This window comes from Hesperophylax consimilis, chromosome 17 (genome assembly GCF_061612785.1).
Source record: "Hesperophylax consimilis isolate HC1 chromosome 17, BYU_Hcon_1.0, whole genome shotgun sequence".
In the NCBI taxonomy this organism is placed as follows: domain Eukaryota; kingdom Metazoa; phylum Arthropoda; class Insecta; order Trichoptera; family Limnephilidae; genus Hesperophylax; species Hesperophylax consimilis.
The window spans coordinates 20530840-20543561 of record NC_142852.1 but is presented as its reverse complement, the minus strand read 5'-3'; the positions used below and the strand labels follow the sequence as shown (position 1 = coordinate 20543561).

At 31.7% G+C, this 12722-nt stretch overlaps 1 protein-coding gene across 1 annotated transcript; it reads right to left on the bottom strand.

The window, feature by feature from the left end:
* Positions 1–6135: 6135 nt before the first annotated feature.
* On the bottom strand, positions 6136–12183 carry LOC149416181 (cytochrome P450 307a1-like). Its single transcript, XM_089642071.1, has 2 exons — positions 11498–12183; positions 6136–8748 (listed from the first exon to the last, which is right to left on the bottom strand). Exons 1-2 carry the CDS (start codon positions 11829–11831, stop codon positions 7469–7471), a joined length of 1614 nt encoding a protein of 537 aa, XP_089498197.1. The 5' UTR covers positions 11832–12183; the 3' UTR covers positions 6136–7468.
* Between the last annotated feature and the right edge of the window lie 539 nt (positions 12184–12722).

Below are 12722 nucleotides of genomic sequence, written 5' to 3'. Positions count from 1 at the left end.
TTCTATTTATATTTCTGATTTCATTATATTATGTAAAACAATATAATTATTGAACTATTTTAATAAATGGTTATAAAATTAACATACTATGTCTCTGGTATCCAAATTAACCTCGATTAATTTTTGCTTATTTGAATTTCCTTATTAAACATATCACAGCCCTGTTTTTAATTCTAATTTGTCAAGATTTCCTCCATTGACTAAACTTAAGGCGAAGCTTAATGCCAAATCACTATTTTGATTAATCTTTACAACGAATTGGTGTACATTATGAATACCAAAAAATATTCTTTAGATATATTGAAGGTTTTCCTATCGTTTCGTTTGAGTAGAATACAAATAAAAATATAAATAACTCAATAAAAAATATAAAATATACATACATTCCTAAAAAAAACATTTTTTCAATAGAAATGTATGAACGCGTAAAGGAAACAACTTTTTAAAAATACAGTTTTATAGCTAAGATTATCTCTGACAGTTTCACTTGATTAACTTTTTTACTTTCTTATAAAATTATTTACAAAATAAATAAAAACCAGTTATGTGCTTGAAATCGAATGTTTTTAGACTCCGTTTGTCAAGCGATTTTAATACCTATTACCTACGATATAAGGTATACCAAGAATATACACATTTTTTGGCTTTTAGGATCCTCCTAATATTGTGTAGCAGCAATTTAAATGTGTTTCAACTAGTTTTAAAGATGAGATCTGAACTGTTTCTATGTATATAGCTAAAGCCATTTCAAGCAACGATGACCTCGATAGAAAATTTCGTAGTCACGTTAAAAATGAATACAAAGGGAGTTTTATACGATCCTTTTAGAAAAACCCATATGAAAAAAAACTTTGCTAGTAAAGAAGAAATACTATTTTGTGACATTACTAAATTGTAAAAAAATGGGAAATTCTTGAACATTACCATATTTCATTATGTAAAGATTTATCGTTTGCATCTGTCGTTGCCGCAAACAAATCATTTCTCTATCTGCATAGATATGTAGTACAACTAGTAAATAATAATAAACTCGGAATTCCCAATACAGAACAATAATATACGTTTGCAATCAGTAATATGCAGATGTTATAGTCATATATTATCCGTATATATATAAAAATTTCGTATCACGGTGTTTGTGGTCGCATTCCTGCGAAACGGCTGGACCGATTTTTATGAAATTTTTTATGTATATTTGTTAGGTATGAGAATAGGTCGTTAAGTATATTTGATACCGCTAGGTGATATTTTTTTAGTATTTTTATATTTGGTATAAAAAAATACCCATAACCCCAAATTTTCACCCTCCTACCCCCACCCTCCCATTTTTCAATCGCAATTTTAGTATTTTAGTATGAACAAATTTAACCGGCTTTCAAATTCAAAACAGAACGAAATTATTTATGTTGTTGAATGACAGATGGCGCTACGTCCACCTCTTCGAACTTTCATCCGCACATGCATTGCACAAGTCATTCACGAGAATCGTCGCATCTTTTTGACATTTCATTCGGCATTTATTATGTATCACAACGCAGTGCATTCATAATTATTTATTTATATTCATAAGAAATCATTTATATGGCAAAACAACGTTTGCCGGGTCAAACTTAAACTTAAACTTCTTTAGTTACTTATAAAGATTCACTAATACGCCGCTGCAGCGTTGGTATAGCTATACGTTGAGGGGGTGATATACTGCTCGGGTTAAATTCTCTACTTATAACAATATTCACGCAAGATTTTTTTAGACTGGCACCACTTTGTTCAATAAGTATTAATTAAATAAGCCTGAAATATTCATACAAATTAAAAATATATCCCGAAGAAAAATAAATGCTGTCAATGGGAATTGAACCAGTACCTTCTGATTTCCGGTCAGGAACTCTGGACCACTGAGCTAGTTCGGCTTATTCCCAACTCGCCACATAATTCAGTATGTACAAATACTTCAATCGAAAATTACTGCTTATTATGTAAATATTTTTTTCAGGTGAGTAATTAATGCCTATAATAATTTGTTATCTTTTGTGCTATGCATAAAAATCTTGTCTTATAAACAATTATTTATCATTTAAAAAAAAAAATCTTTTTTCCATACCTCAAAAACACGGTAATTTTCGCATTTCGCGTTTAAGTCATTGACCCGGTCTGTTTTGAATTAAATTTGACTATGCGTTCCGTATTTGCTTTAATAAATCGATATTTTAATTTGTAATATTCTTCTGATAGTGCTGCAAATGGGTATTACTGCTTTTTTTACATTTTCCTAGCGCGACCGATTCTATATTTGTCAAATTATTATATCTGCATTTACTATGCAGACTTTGCGTGTTGGGAACTCTTTGAAAAAGTAAAAGATTCTTCTTATAATTGTGTTTATTTACGTAAAAAGGTCTGGATTTAGCTACACTGTTCATTACCCGAGGGTTGGTAATTCTTTGTTTCTAGAAGCTTGTTCCCTGTCAATATAATCTCACAAGTACCTGTTACACTCTAGCGACATCTGACGGACTCTGGAGTAAGCTTTATGACTAGCGCCATCTATCGCTTAAATACTCAACCTTATTATATTGTTAAAAAGTCCGCGATCTCCGTCTTAAAACAATAGTAATACGTACCTACTTATGGGGTAAGGGCGGTTCAAAAATCTGTCAGCCACTAATACTGCAGTATTACAGCCGTTATACGCAGTAGGTACGCATGCCTGTGATTATAAGTAACCTTTTCTACTAACCAATTCTTATCCCCCGTTTTATCTATTATGAATGAGACCAATAGAATATATCCTATCAATGACCAATTTCCAAACTTCATGCATGAATTGGTAAAACTTGATATTAAATTGCCTACCAGTATACCCTGCCTTCTTAGTCTAAACACTCCTGAAATTTACCATTTGTTGGCAAAATTTATTTATAAAAATGCCTTATTATCTGACGACAATAATAAATATAAACAAAATTTCTTTCACTTTCATTTGTATTTCATTTGTTCAGGTTCCTATTTTCATCTATTTTTACTAATCCCAACCCTGCATATTTTGACTGATTTAAAACACTATTCTCTATGCATTTGTATATTTTTCTTGATTATTTTATTGTATTTGTTTACATTTATTTCATAGTAATGTTTTTTAAAAATATAATGCTTCTAATTTTGGAAAAATCTGTCCTTTTAAATAACAAAAAAGACCAGTACTATTGTGCACAGGTTCCTATTTTTATAATTTTCTAATTACCTATTATTACCAGCTCTGTATTGTTTTTGTTAAGTTATGTTTATGTTATACCTATGTTATGTTTATGGTAGGTTTATGTTTATGATATGTTATGTTATGATATGTTTGATATGTTATGTTCATGGTATGTTTGTGTTATGTTTATCTTTATATTTTATGATCACATTTGTTTACTCTCATATGCTGTGTTTGTTTATAAGATTTCCAACTTCATAGTTATGTTTAAAAAAAAAACGCTACTAATTTTAGAAAAATCTTTGGTTAAATAACGAAAAGCGCCCACTTATATTGTACACAGGTTCTATTTTTATAATTTTGTGATGTTAAGCTCTGCACCGTTTATGTTAAGTATGTTATGTTTATTTTATGTTATGTTTATGTTTATGTTATGTTATGTTTATGGTATGTTTGGTTTATTTATGTTACGTTTTGTTATGTTTATGATGTGTAATCAATTTTATTCTGTAATATGTTGTATTTATTAATAAGAAAAATGTCAATTGTGTTTGGCCAAGATAACCCCTAATGGGTGAAAGCCAAAATAAAGAATAATAAAAAAATAGAATACTATACATCAATAATCGTTATAATGGTTTTATCAATATTTTAAAAATAGCGTGAGATTTAAGAAGTGATGTAAAAGATTAAAAAAGAGACGATTAGGTGGTTTGGGTTTTAGAGAGAATTATTGAAGGAAGAGTAATAGAGATCGTCATGAGTTATGAGTTAAGCTATCAGCACTACAAATAATAGCGTTGAGTTCCAGGACACCATGTACATCATTCAGAAACGTTGCACGAAATGGCTTTAGCTATGTTTAGTACAAATATGAATGACCAGATACTTCCACACTTTACTCTGCATTTCCCCCTCCACTAATTTTGGTCTCACAAAATACATAACCTCAACTAATGCTGTTCTTAATACTGGCTTTTTTCAGTTAGGAATCGATAAATTAATTATTGTAATCGATTAACAAAATATGCGGAGTTGAAATGTTGCATGAAATGGCTTTAGCCGTGTTTAGTTGTCACTGATTACATTCTATGAATACTTAAGGTAGTTACTTACCATATTTTAAACATATGTTAAATCTATTTCAAACAAAGTTTCAATTCCGAATGGCGGTTTTTTTACTAGGGTGATACTGAGAATACCCTCCACTGTGGAACATGGCGCAAAATTTACTAAATAATATATTATTTTTAATGAATTAATAGCGAAATAACAATAATTAATTAAATGAAATTGGTCCAAGCAAGATTTGAACCCGCGGCATCTGGATTCTCACCTGTTTTCATTTCAATATAGTCACAATATAATAAGTAACTACCTATAATAACTATTTAAAAAAAATTGTATTGGGATTCTGAACATTGTTTGAAATTGGGTTAATGGTGTTTTCTAACCTTACTCTTCCCCATCTTGAGATTGCCTCTCCTTCTTTGTAAATGTTAATAAAATGTAATTAGACGTTCGTAAACTTTGATGTGCAAATATGGCTTAAATAAAATTAATAAATCAAATAAATTGATCTGTTTTTGTTTATCGAAGTTCTATTTTGACATTGTTCTGTCAGGTCAATGTTCTATTTTGTCAAAGTTCTGTTTTCAGATTGTTCTGTTTTGTCAAAATTCTGATATGTCGGTCTTCTGTTTTGTAAATGTCGTGTTTGATCTAGTTTTATTTTGTTAATTTGTGTTACTTTGTAATGTTGTGTTTTGTATTGTTAATGTTCTCTTTTGTCAGTGTTCTATTTTGCTGTGACAAATAGTATTTCGTAGTGACAAATATTGATTCTGTAGTGTAAATTTTGTGTTTTGTCAAGTTCTGTTTTGTCACTGTTCTTCAATGTAATTGTTGTGTTTTATCAATTTGTGTTCTGTTTTGTCGATATCCGTTTTGACAATGTTCTGTTTTGTATATGTTGTGTTTAATCAAGCTTTGTTTTGTTAATGTTCTGTTATGTCACTGTTTTACTTTGTAAATGTCGTGTTTTGACAAGAGTTCTGTTATGTTTTGTCGATTGTCTATTTCGTCGGTGTTCTGTTTTGTCACTGTTCTGTTTTATAAATTTGGTATTTGGTCAAGTTCTGTTTTGTCACTGTTCTTCAATGTAATTGTTGTATTTTATCAAGTTCTGTTCGGTTTTCTCGATATCCGTTTTGTCAATGTTCTGTTTTGTAAATGTAGTATTTGATCAAGTTCTGTTTTGTTAATGTTCTGTTATGTCACTGTTTTACTTTGTAAATTTCGTGTTTTGTCAAGAGTTCTGTTATGTTTGGCAATGATTTATTTTGTCGGTGTTCTGTTTTGTCAATATGCTGTTTAGTAAATTTTGTGTTATGCCATGTTCTGTTCTGTTTTGTCGATATCCATTTTGTCAATGTTCCATTTACTAAATGTTCTTTTTTGTCACTGTTAATTTTTGTAAATGTTATTTTTTGTAAAGTTTTGTATTGTCCATGTTCTATTTTGTAAATGTTATGTTAATCTGTTTTGTCATTGAACTTCTCATTCGTGTATATGTATATATTATTTTATTTGCAACTCAAAAGTAAATCAAAAGTCAAATAAACGTGATTAGAAAAATATTTATTTTATTTTAAAATGGTTAATAAATAGGAAATGCGATAGAAATAACATTATGTAACTATTTGACACTTACGTTAAATAACGGTGTCTATAAATACCTAACTAAAGAAATAATTTATAATGTTTTATCTGACTAACAATAATAAATTATGAAAAGATAATTATTCTTAAAGATATTACAGACAGAGTTGGATCAAAAAACCAGCACTCACAAATATACATTGCATGTATATAAATTGTTTCAAAATTGTAATTGCTACTTCTGAAAAGAAAATTACAGCGAAAACAAAGAAGGAAAACCATTTAAAAAATAATCTAATGAAAACAACTTGTCGCATATATTCGATCAACGAATATATTATATGCACCAATACAGACAATCCTTTGTACTTGTTGTTTGATTCAACTCTGAATGCGTCACCTGTACAGAATCGATCGCATCTCAAAATAAAGTGTAAATTTTTTTTAGAAAAATATCAAGTTTTTGGAAATTCGGTGAAAAATATTTTATCTATACCGTTGTAGCTAAATTTACATAAAACCTTTTGAATACTAAGGCCCAGAAAGATCAATGAAATTGATTACGGAAATCCAAATACGGATTTCCTAAAATTTCCGGAAACCGTTATTTTCAAATATAAAATTTCCGGAAATCTGTTTTCAAAAATTTATTTTCTGGAAATTAGTTATTTCAAAATGTAAATTATCAAAACACATACTAATTTATATACCTATATCACTTATGATTTCTAACAATATGCAAACCGGTTTCAGCATAACCGTGCCTTCGTAAGGCCAGACATAAATAAGTAATAAATTAGCTCACATCTGTACTGTGAAGAATGGCTGTTTCGAAACCGGTTTGCATGTTGCTATAATTTCATTTGATATACAAATTAATACAGCGTACAATATTTTTTTGACATTTAGCAAAATTTTTTTCTGAAATTAAATAATTAAAAAATAAAGATGAATTTTTAAAAAAGCATATAAATACTGGTGGCTCAAAACTAAAATGATTTTACTTGATCTTTCCTAAATATGACATCTTTACAGCATTAAATTACAACCTTTCAATTGAGTCGTGGATATTTTAAATAAATTCTACATAACATATAAATATAAATATATCTCTCTCTAAGCATTCGTTTCGTAATGGTAGCAATGGAAAACAACAAGTTCTGAGTAGAAAATAAAAGTTTAGTAACATACTTTTTTTTTGTTGCGCGTGTAATTAAAAAATGTTCATCATATGAGATGAGTTTCGGCGTTATAGGAACTCAATTCACTAGGAAACTAATTTTTTAAAAGCTGTTGCATACGGTATTTCAGTTAAGAATTGTTTAAAAAATCTAATTTTAAAAAATTTGGGAAATCAAGTTTTCTAATATTAATTATAAAGCGTTTTTCAACTGCACAAAAAATCTGTAAAAGTTAAGCAGTGAGGACAAATTTATGTATTTTTCGGTTCATATTTTAAAGAGTTCTGACATTATAGGAACCCACTCCAGATATATGAGATTTGCCCAATGCAATTTTTTCAGAAACTTACGAAACTCTAGGTTCAGTTTGTTATCATTCACAGTATTTCAATGATCTCAAATGATAATAAAAAATAATACAAGCAAGCGTTCAGCATTTTCTTGGCGTAAAGGTCAGTCCAAATGTTTCAACGGGCAGGGCGATGGAGGCAGTCGCAAATTTGATCAATTCTGGATGTTTGGTGGAGATGTCAAAGTTCTGGACAATCGTCGCTAAAGCCACCATGGTGTATTTTCTGAGGAGACCTTGGCCTAAGCATGTTCTCTTGCCGATGCTGAAAGGAATGAAGTGCGCAAGATTTTCTTTGAGTGTGACTATTTCTTTCTTTGTTGTCTTTGTTTCTTGTTCAGTTATTTCTGGCGTTGTTCGGTTTGTGTTTTCTTCGTTTTCTGATTCTACTCCTGAATCATGATCTGATCCTCTTCTGGCGTTCTTCACATCAACATAAGTTCTGTTTATGAATCTTTCAGGGTTGAATTTTTTCGGTTCTACCCAGTATTTCTCGTCCATGTTGATTTTGTAGTTGTTGATGATGATAACTGTTCCTTTTTCCACGCTGTATCCGTCTATTTGAGCATCTTCCATGGCAACGTGAGGTACAATCGGTGAAGATTGGTATCTCAGTGTCTCTTTAATGGTTGCCATGGTGTATGGAAGGAACTGAGAATCCATTACGGTAACTGGTCTTTCTCCTGCTGTTAGCTGGTCGACCTCTTCTCTGATTTTAACTGCGACCTCTGGATGTTGACATATAAGTCCCAAAGCTATCATGATGGTATTTCCAACAGCAGAGCTACCTCCCAAAAAGTCTTCTAATGTGAAAAGGATTGCGTCTCTCGTAAAAGTTGTGTTTTCCTTCTTCAAGACCTTTAGCAAAGCGTCTGTGAAATCTTTTTCGTTCTCATCTTCGTCTAGATTTGTTTCTCTGGCATTGATGATCCTCGCTAAGATAAAATCTCTTACGGTCTGAGCCCAGTCAGCTAGTTTTTCCATGTGAGAGTTGTAAAAAGGTAGCATCCAAGGCAAGAAGTCCACAGCGTATCCTTGGTTGATCTCGTAAAAGATGTTGTCAAAGATTGATGTGATTTTAAGGAATTCCTTGTCATTAGAATCGAAGCGCGTTGAACACATAAACTGTGTGAACATGTTTGCACAAGTAAACATGATGATTGGTTTCACGTTAAGATCTTCTCCTCTCCTTGCTGCTTCTACAGATTTGATTCTGATGGTCTGAATGAATTCTTTCATTTCGAGGGTACCTACGTTGGAGATGACCTTGTTGACATCGGAGTATGGTTTGGGGTCGCAGAACCTCCTGGCAATGTTCCTCCTCCTGGTCTGAAGACTGCACCAGTCACAAAGGGCCAAAGCTGTGGACAAATAAAAATAAACATATTAGTAAAACATAAAGTGCATTAAATTTATCAAACATTTTAATAAAGTGGTTTAAATTAAACATGAAGATAAGCTGAGTAGCACAAATTTATTTCAATAAGTCGATGGTGAAAATAATAAAAAATCACTGATAAAAATAAAAACAAAACAAAGTTTTAAAATCTCGATTCTTGCAAACGTCTAGCGCGTGTAACATAAAACATCTCAGACAAATAATGCATGTCATACAGAATTCTGTAACAGAATCCATAAACACGCGACAATTTGGCAATCTCAGTGAAAGTTTAGTCCAACTGATGCTTTTTTTCGTGAAATATTTCTAAAAATGTCCCAGTTCTTGCACATGCCATTACATATTCTGACATTGAATGAATAGGTGAACATTATTCTAATAAAAACAGAACAGTAAAACATCGGATTTGTTCTGAATCCGAAACAGAATTTGAAATTACAATTGTTACCTTTTCCATAATAATTATTCAGAACGGTCATGTTTAGCATAGGACAGATCCGAAAAGATCGATTTTAAATCGTATACCGCAAGGAACTGAATTTGTACCAGTTATATTTTTGAATTTATTACATACCTCTCTGACGCAAATAAAAAAAATTAGTAGGCAATTTATCAAAGGCGTCAAAAACAATCCAGTTTGAAAATATGGTTTAGTTTCAAATTTGATCGAATGAATATTAAACTATTTGAATACTTCTCTGTAAATTTTATTTGATTAGCTTGTGTTATTTTACAATTAAATAGTGTATTATACACGGTGTCTGGAAACTAGTAATACAACCAGTCAACTAGTAAATATAATTTTTTTCGACATAAGCTTTTTTTTATTTTTTTCGGCAATGTGCTTTGCTTTTAAAATACTAAGAGCTGAATTTCACCACAAAAAATACGTGTATTCATTTAGTATCACCATTTTGAAAGGCCACCATTTAGAATCAAAGTGTTGCTTGAAATAGCTTTGGCTATGTTTAGTGACCCACATTTTAATAGTCAGGCACCTACCCACCTTCCTCATACCCATCTCCTTTCACTACCTTCAGCTTCACAATATATATTTACTGCTGACAGAACAATTGCGCAGTACGCGCAGTAAAACATATTTTATTGCATATGCAGAAATGATGATTGATTTAAATGATTTCTAGCATAAAACTTTTCATGTTATCGATTGAACTTTGGACTTTATTTTATCGAAGAAAGAATTTTCGCAATTTCGATTATAAAGTGTTTTTTTCACAAGTGTGTCAAATCATTATTAATAATAATATTTTTAAGCATAAAAATTTAATCATCAATAATTGTCATAATGAATTAGTCAAAAAATGCAACGCAACATTTTTGAACACGTGCCGAATTTTTATAGTAAATTAATTATTTTATCTTAAAGAAATTCATTTCTGATTTAGACAATAAAAAATGTTTGTGGCAAGGCATGAGTATTCGATTTAAATATTAAATATCAGGTCATTTTTGCTTCATTCACATTCATTCATCGTCTCATACGTACCCTTTGTTGTTCTGACTCTTGACATTACACAATTCAAGTTTGGTCTGTGATTCACACTTCTCTTCCTAGAACATTCCCAACTTCTTCCACCATCCTTTCCTTGTTCATCAAACCGTCAGAGCATCCCTTTTTTAATCTCATTTATTATGCTTGCATCAGTCTTGCATTTGTTTTTAATCTCCACGTTTTTCAGACGGTCAAACAAAGTTTTCGTTTGGTCGACTTTCGATTCATTGAAAAAGAAGATTTATTCGTGTTGTAAATAGAATTTAAAAATTCGCGAGCTTGGAGCAAAATATTTATGACCTCGACAGCTTAAGGGTCAAACTTGACATTGAGACATAATACTGTACAAATATATGCGGAAGCAAACGAATTTTAAAAAAATGTCATGAACAAAATATAATATGACACTGTATGTATAAATGTGAATGAAACAAAGAGGGTATCAATACAGAGTTTGGTTATGATCTACCCGCGGGAAAATGAAGTGATGGATATTAAAGTAGTTATATATTGAATTCTTGGAAACATGTCAAATATGTACACCTTTTTAGCAAATTTTAAAATTGTTCTATCTTTTTTATCTCTTTAAAAATGTCTTCGCAAGATATGGCACATTGATAATATGAAATGAGGTTTTTATGTGAATACTGCTTCCAATCGGTCTGCAGACATAGAGGCCATGGCGTCCCCATTTGGGGTATGGTGTGAGGATGAAGGTTGTGGAAGTTAAGAAGGAGAAAGGAAGGTGAGAAAGTACCTGTCTATTTAGATTCATTTATCCAAAGCCATTTCAAGAAATCCTTAGACAGATTCTATCACTGTGAAACATGCCGCAAGTACAATACTATATATGTATTCTAGGTTTTAATGCTAGAAGTGCCTCTGCCAAAATTTTTACTCGATCAGAAATAAAGATTTATCGATAGCTAAATCTTGTTTTGACTTCTTAAGATAGGCCACAATTTTATTAATCTATAGCACCTGATATAGGTATTTATATCATTCAAATAATAAACGTTTTAGAGTAATTTCTGGTTCCGAAATCAAATTACAAAAAACTGACATGGGAACTTCTGTTCGCATTTCAGGGATTCGAACCCGCAATCTCTGTATTTATAGTTGAGGGTATCACCCCTCGACCGCAGTGGCTGTCGAAAGTTTTAGTAGTGACAATTAATATATTTTCAAAATTACTTACAGTTTTGCCTGTCTTCTCCAAACAGCTTGCTGTATCTGATGAAATCAGGACGCCCGCCGAAGTATTTCCCATTCTTCATCAATACACTGCGAATTTGATGCACACTGCTCACAACGACACATTTGGTTGATCCAAGAGTAAGGCCGTATACGTCTCCGTATTTGTCAGCCAACTCAGAAAACCTTTCGAAAGGACTTGCACCGTCCGAGTTCATGGTGTAAGATGCTCCGATGATGGGTAAAGCCAAAGGTCCTGGCATTTGATTTTGTCTCTTTAATTTGAAATACACAAAGACTCCAACGGTCAAAATCAAACTCAATAATACAGAAATCATTTTGATTTATCTTATAGACTCGACCAAAAAACTAGGTAGTTTTTAATAAACCAACAAATTTTACGTTATGGACTTGTTTTCGCCCAAATTTTAAGCACGTCGAGAAAATTTGGCAAATTCTCGTTGATGAATTTTTTTAAATTGGACTTTTAGAAAAATTAATGATTTAAATATTCGTTGTTTCCGGATAAAATTTCAGCACGTTTTTGATGAAGATGGTTAAATTTTGTCGTTTTTTGTGGTGTTTGATGTTGGTCGTGTTGGTTTGACGCCGTTTGCGTTACAACCTTGTTACTAATTTGACTACGCGGCTGATCGAAGTGGTTTCGGAAGTCTCGCTTTGACTTCTTACTCGCTCCACCGTTCAAATTCAACTGATTTCCTGAAAGAACGGCGCGCCCTTTTATAGCGGCACGTCGGGGGAATATTTGAATTTAGAACATTTAGGGTCGAGAGATTCGCAAGATGCGACCAACCAACAGTTAAAATTATGTTATTTTTTATTGCGTTATTCGTTCACATTAATGCGTTTTAGATGTTGCTACCCTGTTTGTTTTTATCAATTCTTTTCGACAGTGTTTAAATATGTACAAAGTCTTTGTGCAGAGTGCTAATATACTTGGCTCGGAACCTTTTTTATTATTTTAAAGTGAATAATAATCTCCGAAGACTGTGGGGCTACGGCATCCCCGTCATGAACAACCTGTCCTTGGTGTTATTTTAAGTTGCGTTTACACCAAAGTCTTCCAATAAGTTTTCCACAAGTTACAATACAGCAACTTTTTCTGTCTTCCACTTGTCGGTATAGATCAAAGAAAGTTGACAACTAAAAGTGAAGATTTGTTGCTGCGCGTTTTGCGCTAGCAACTTGTAGGAAACTAGTGGAGAACT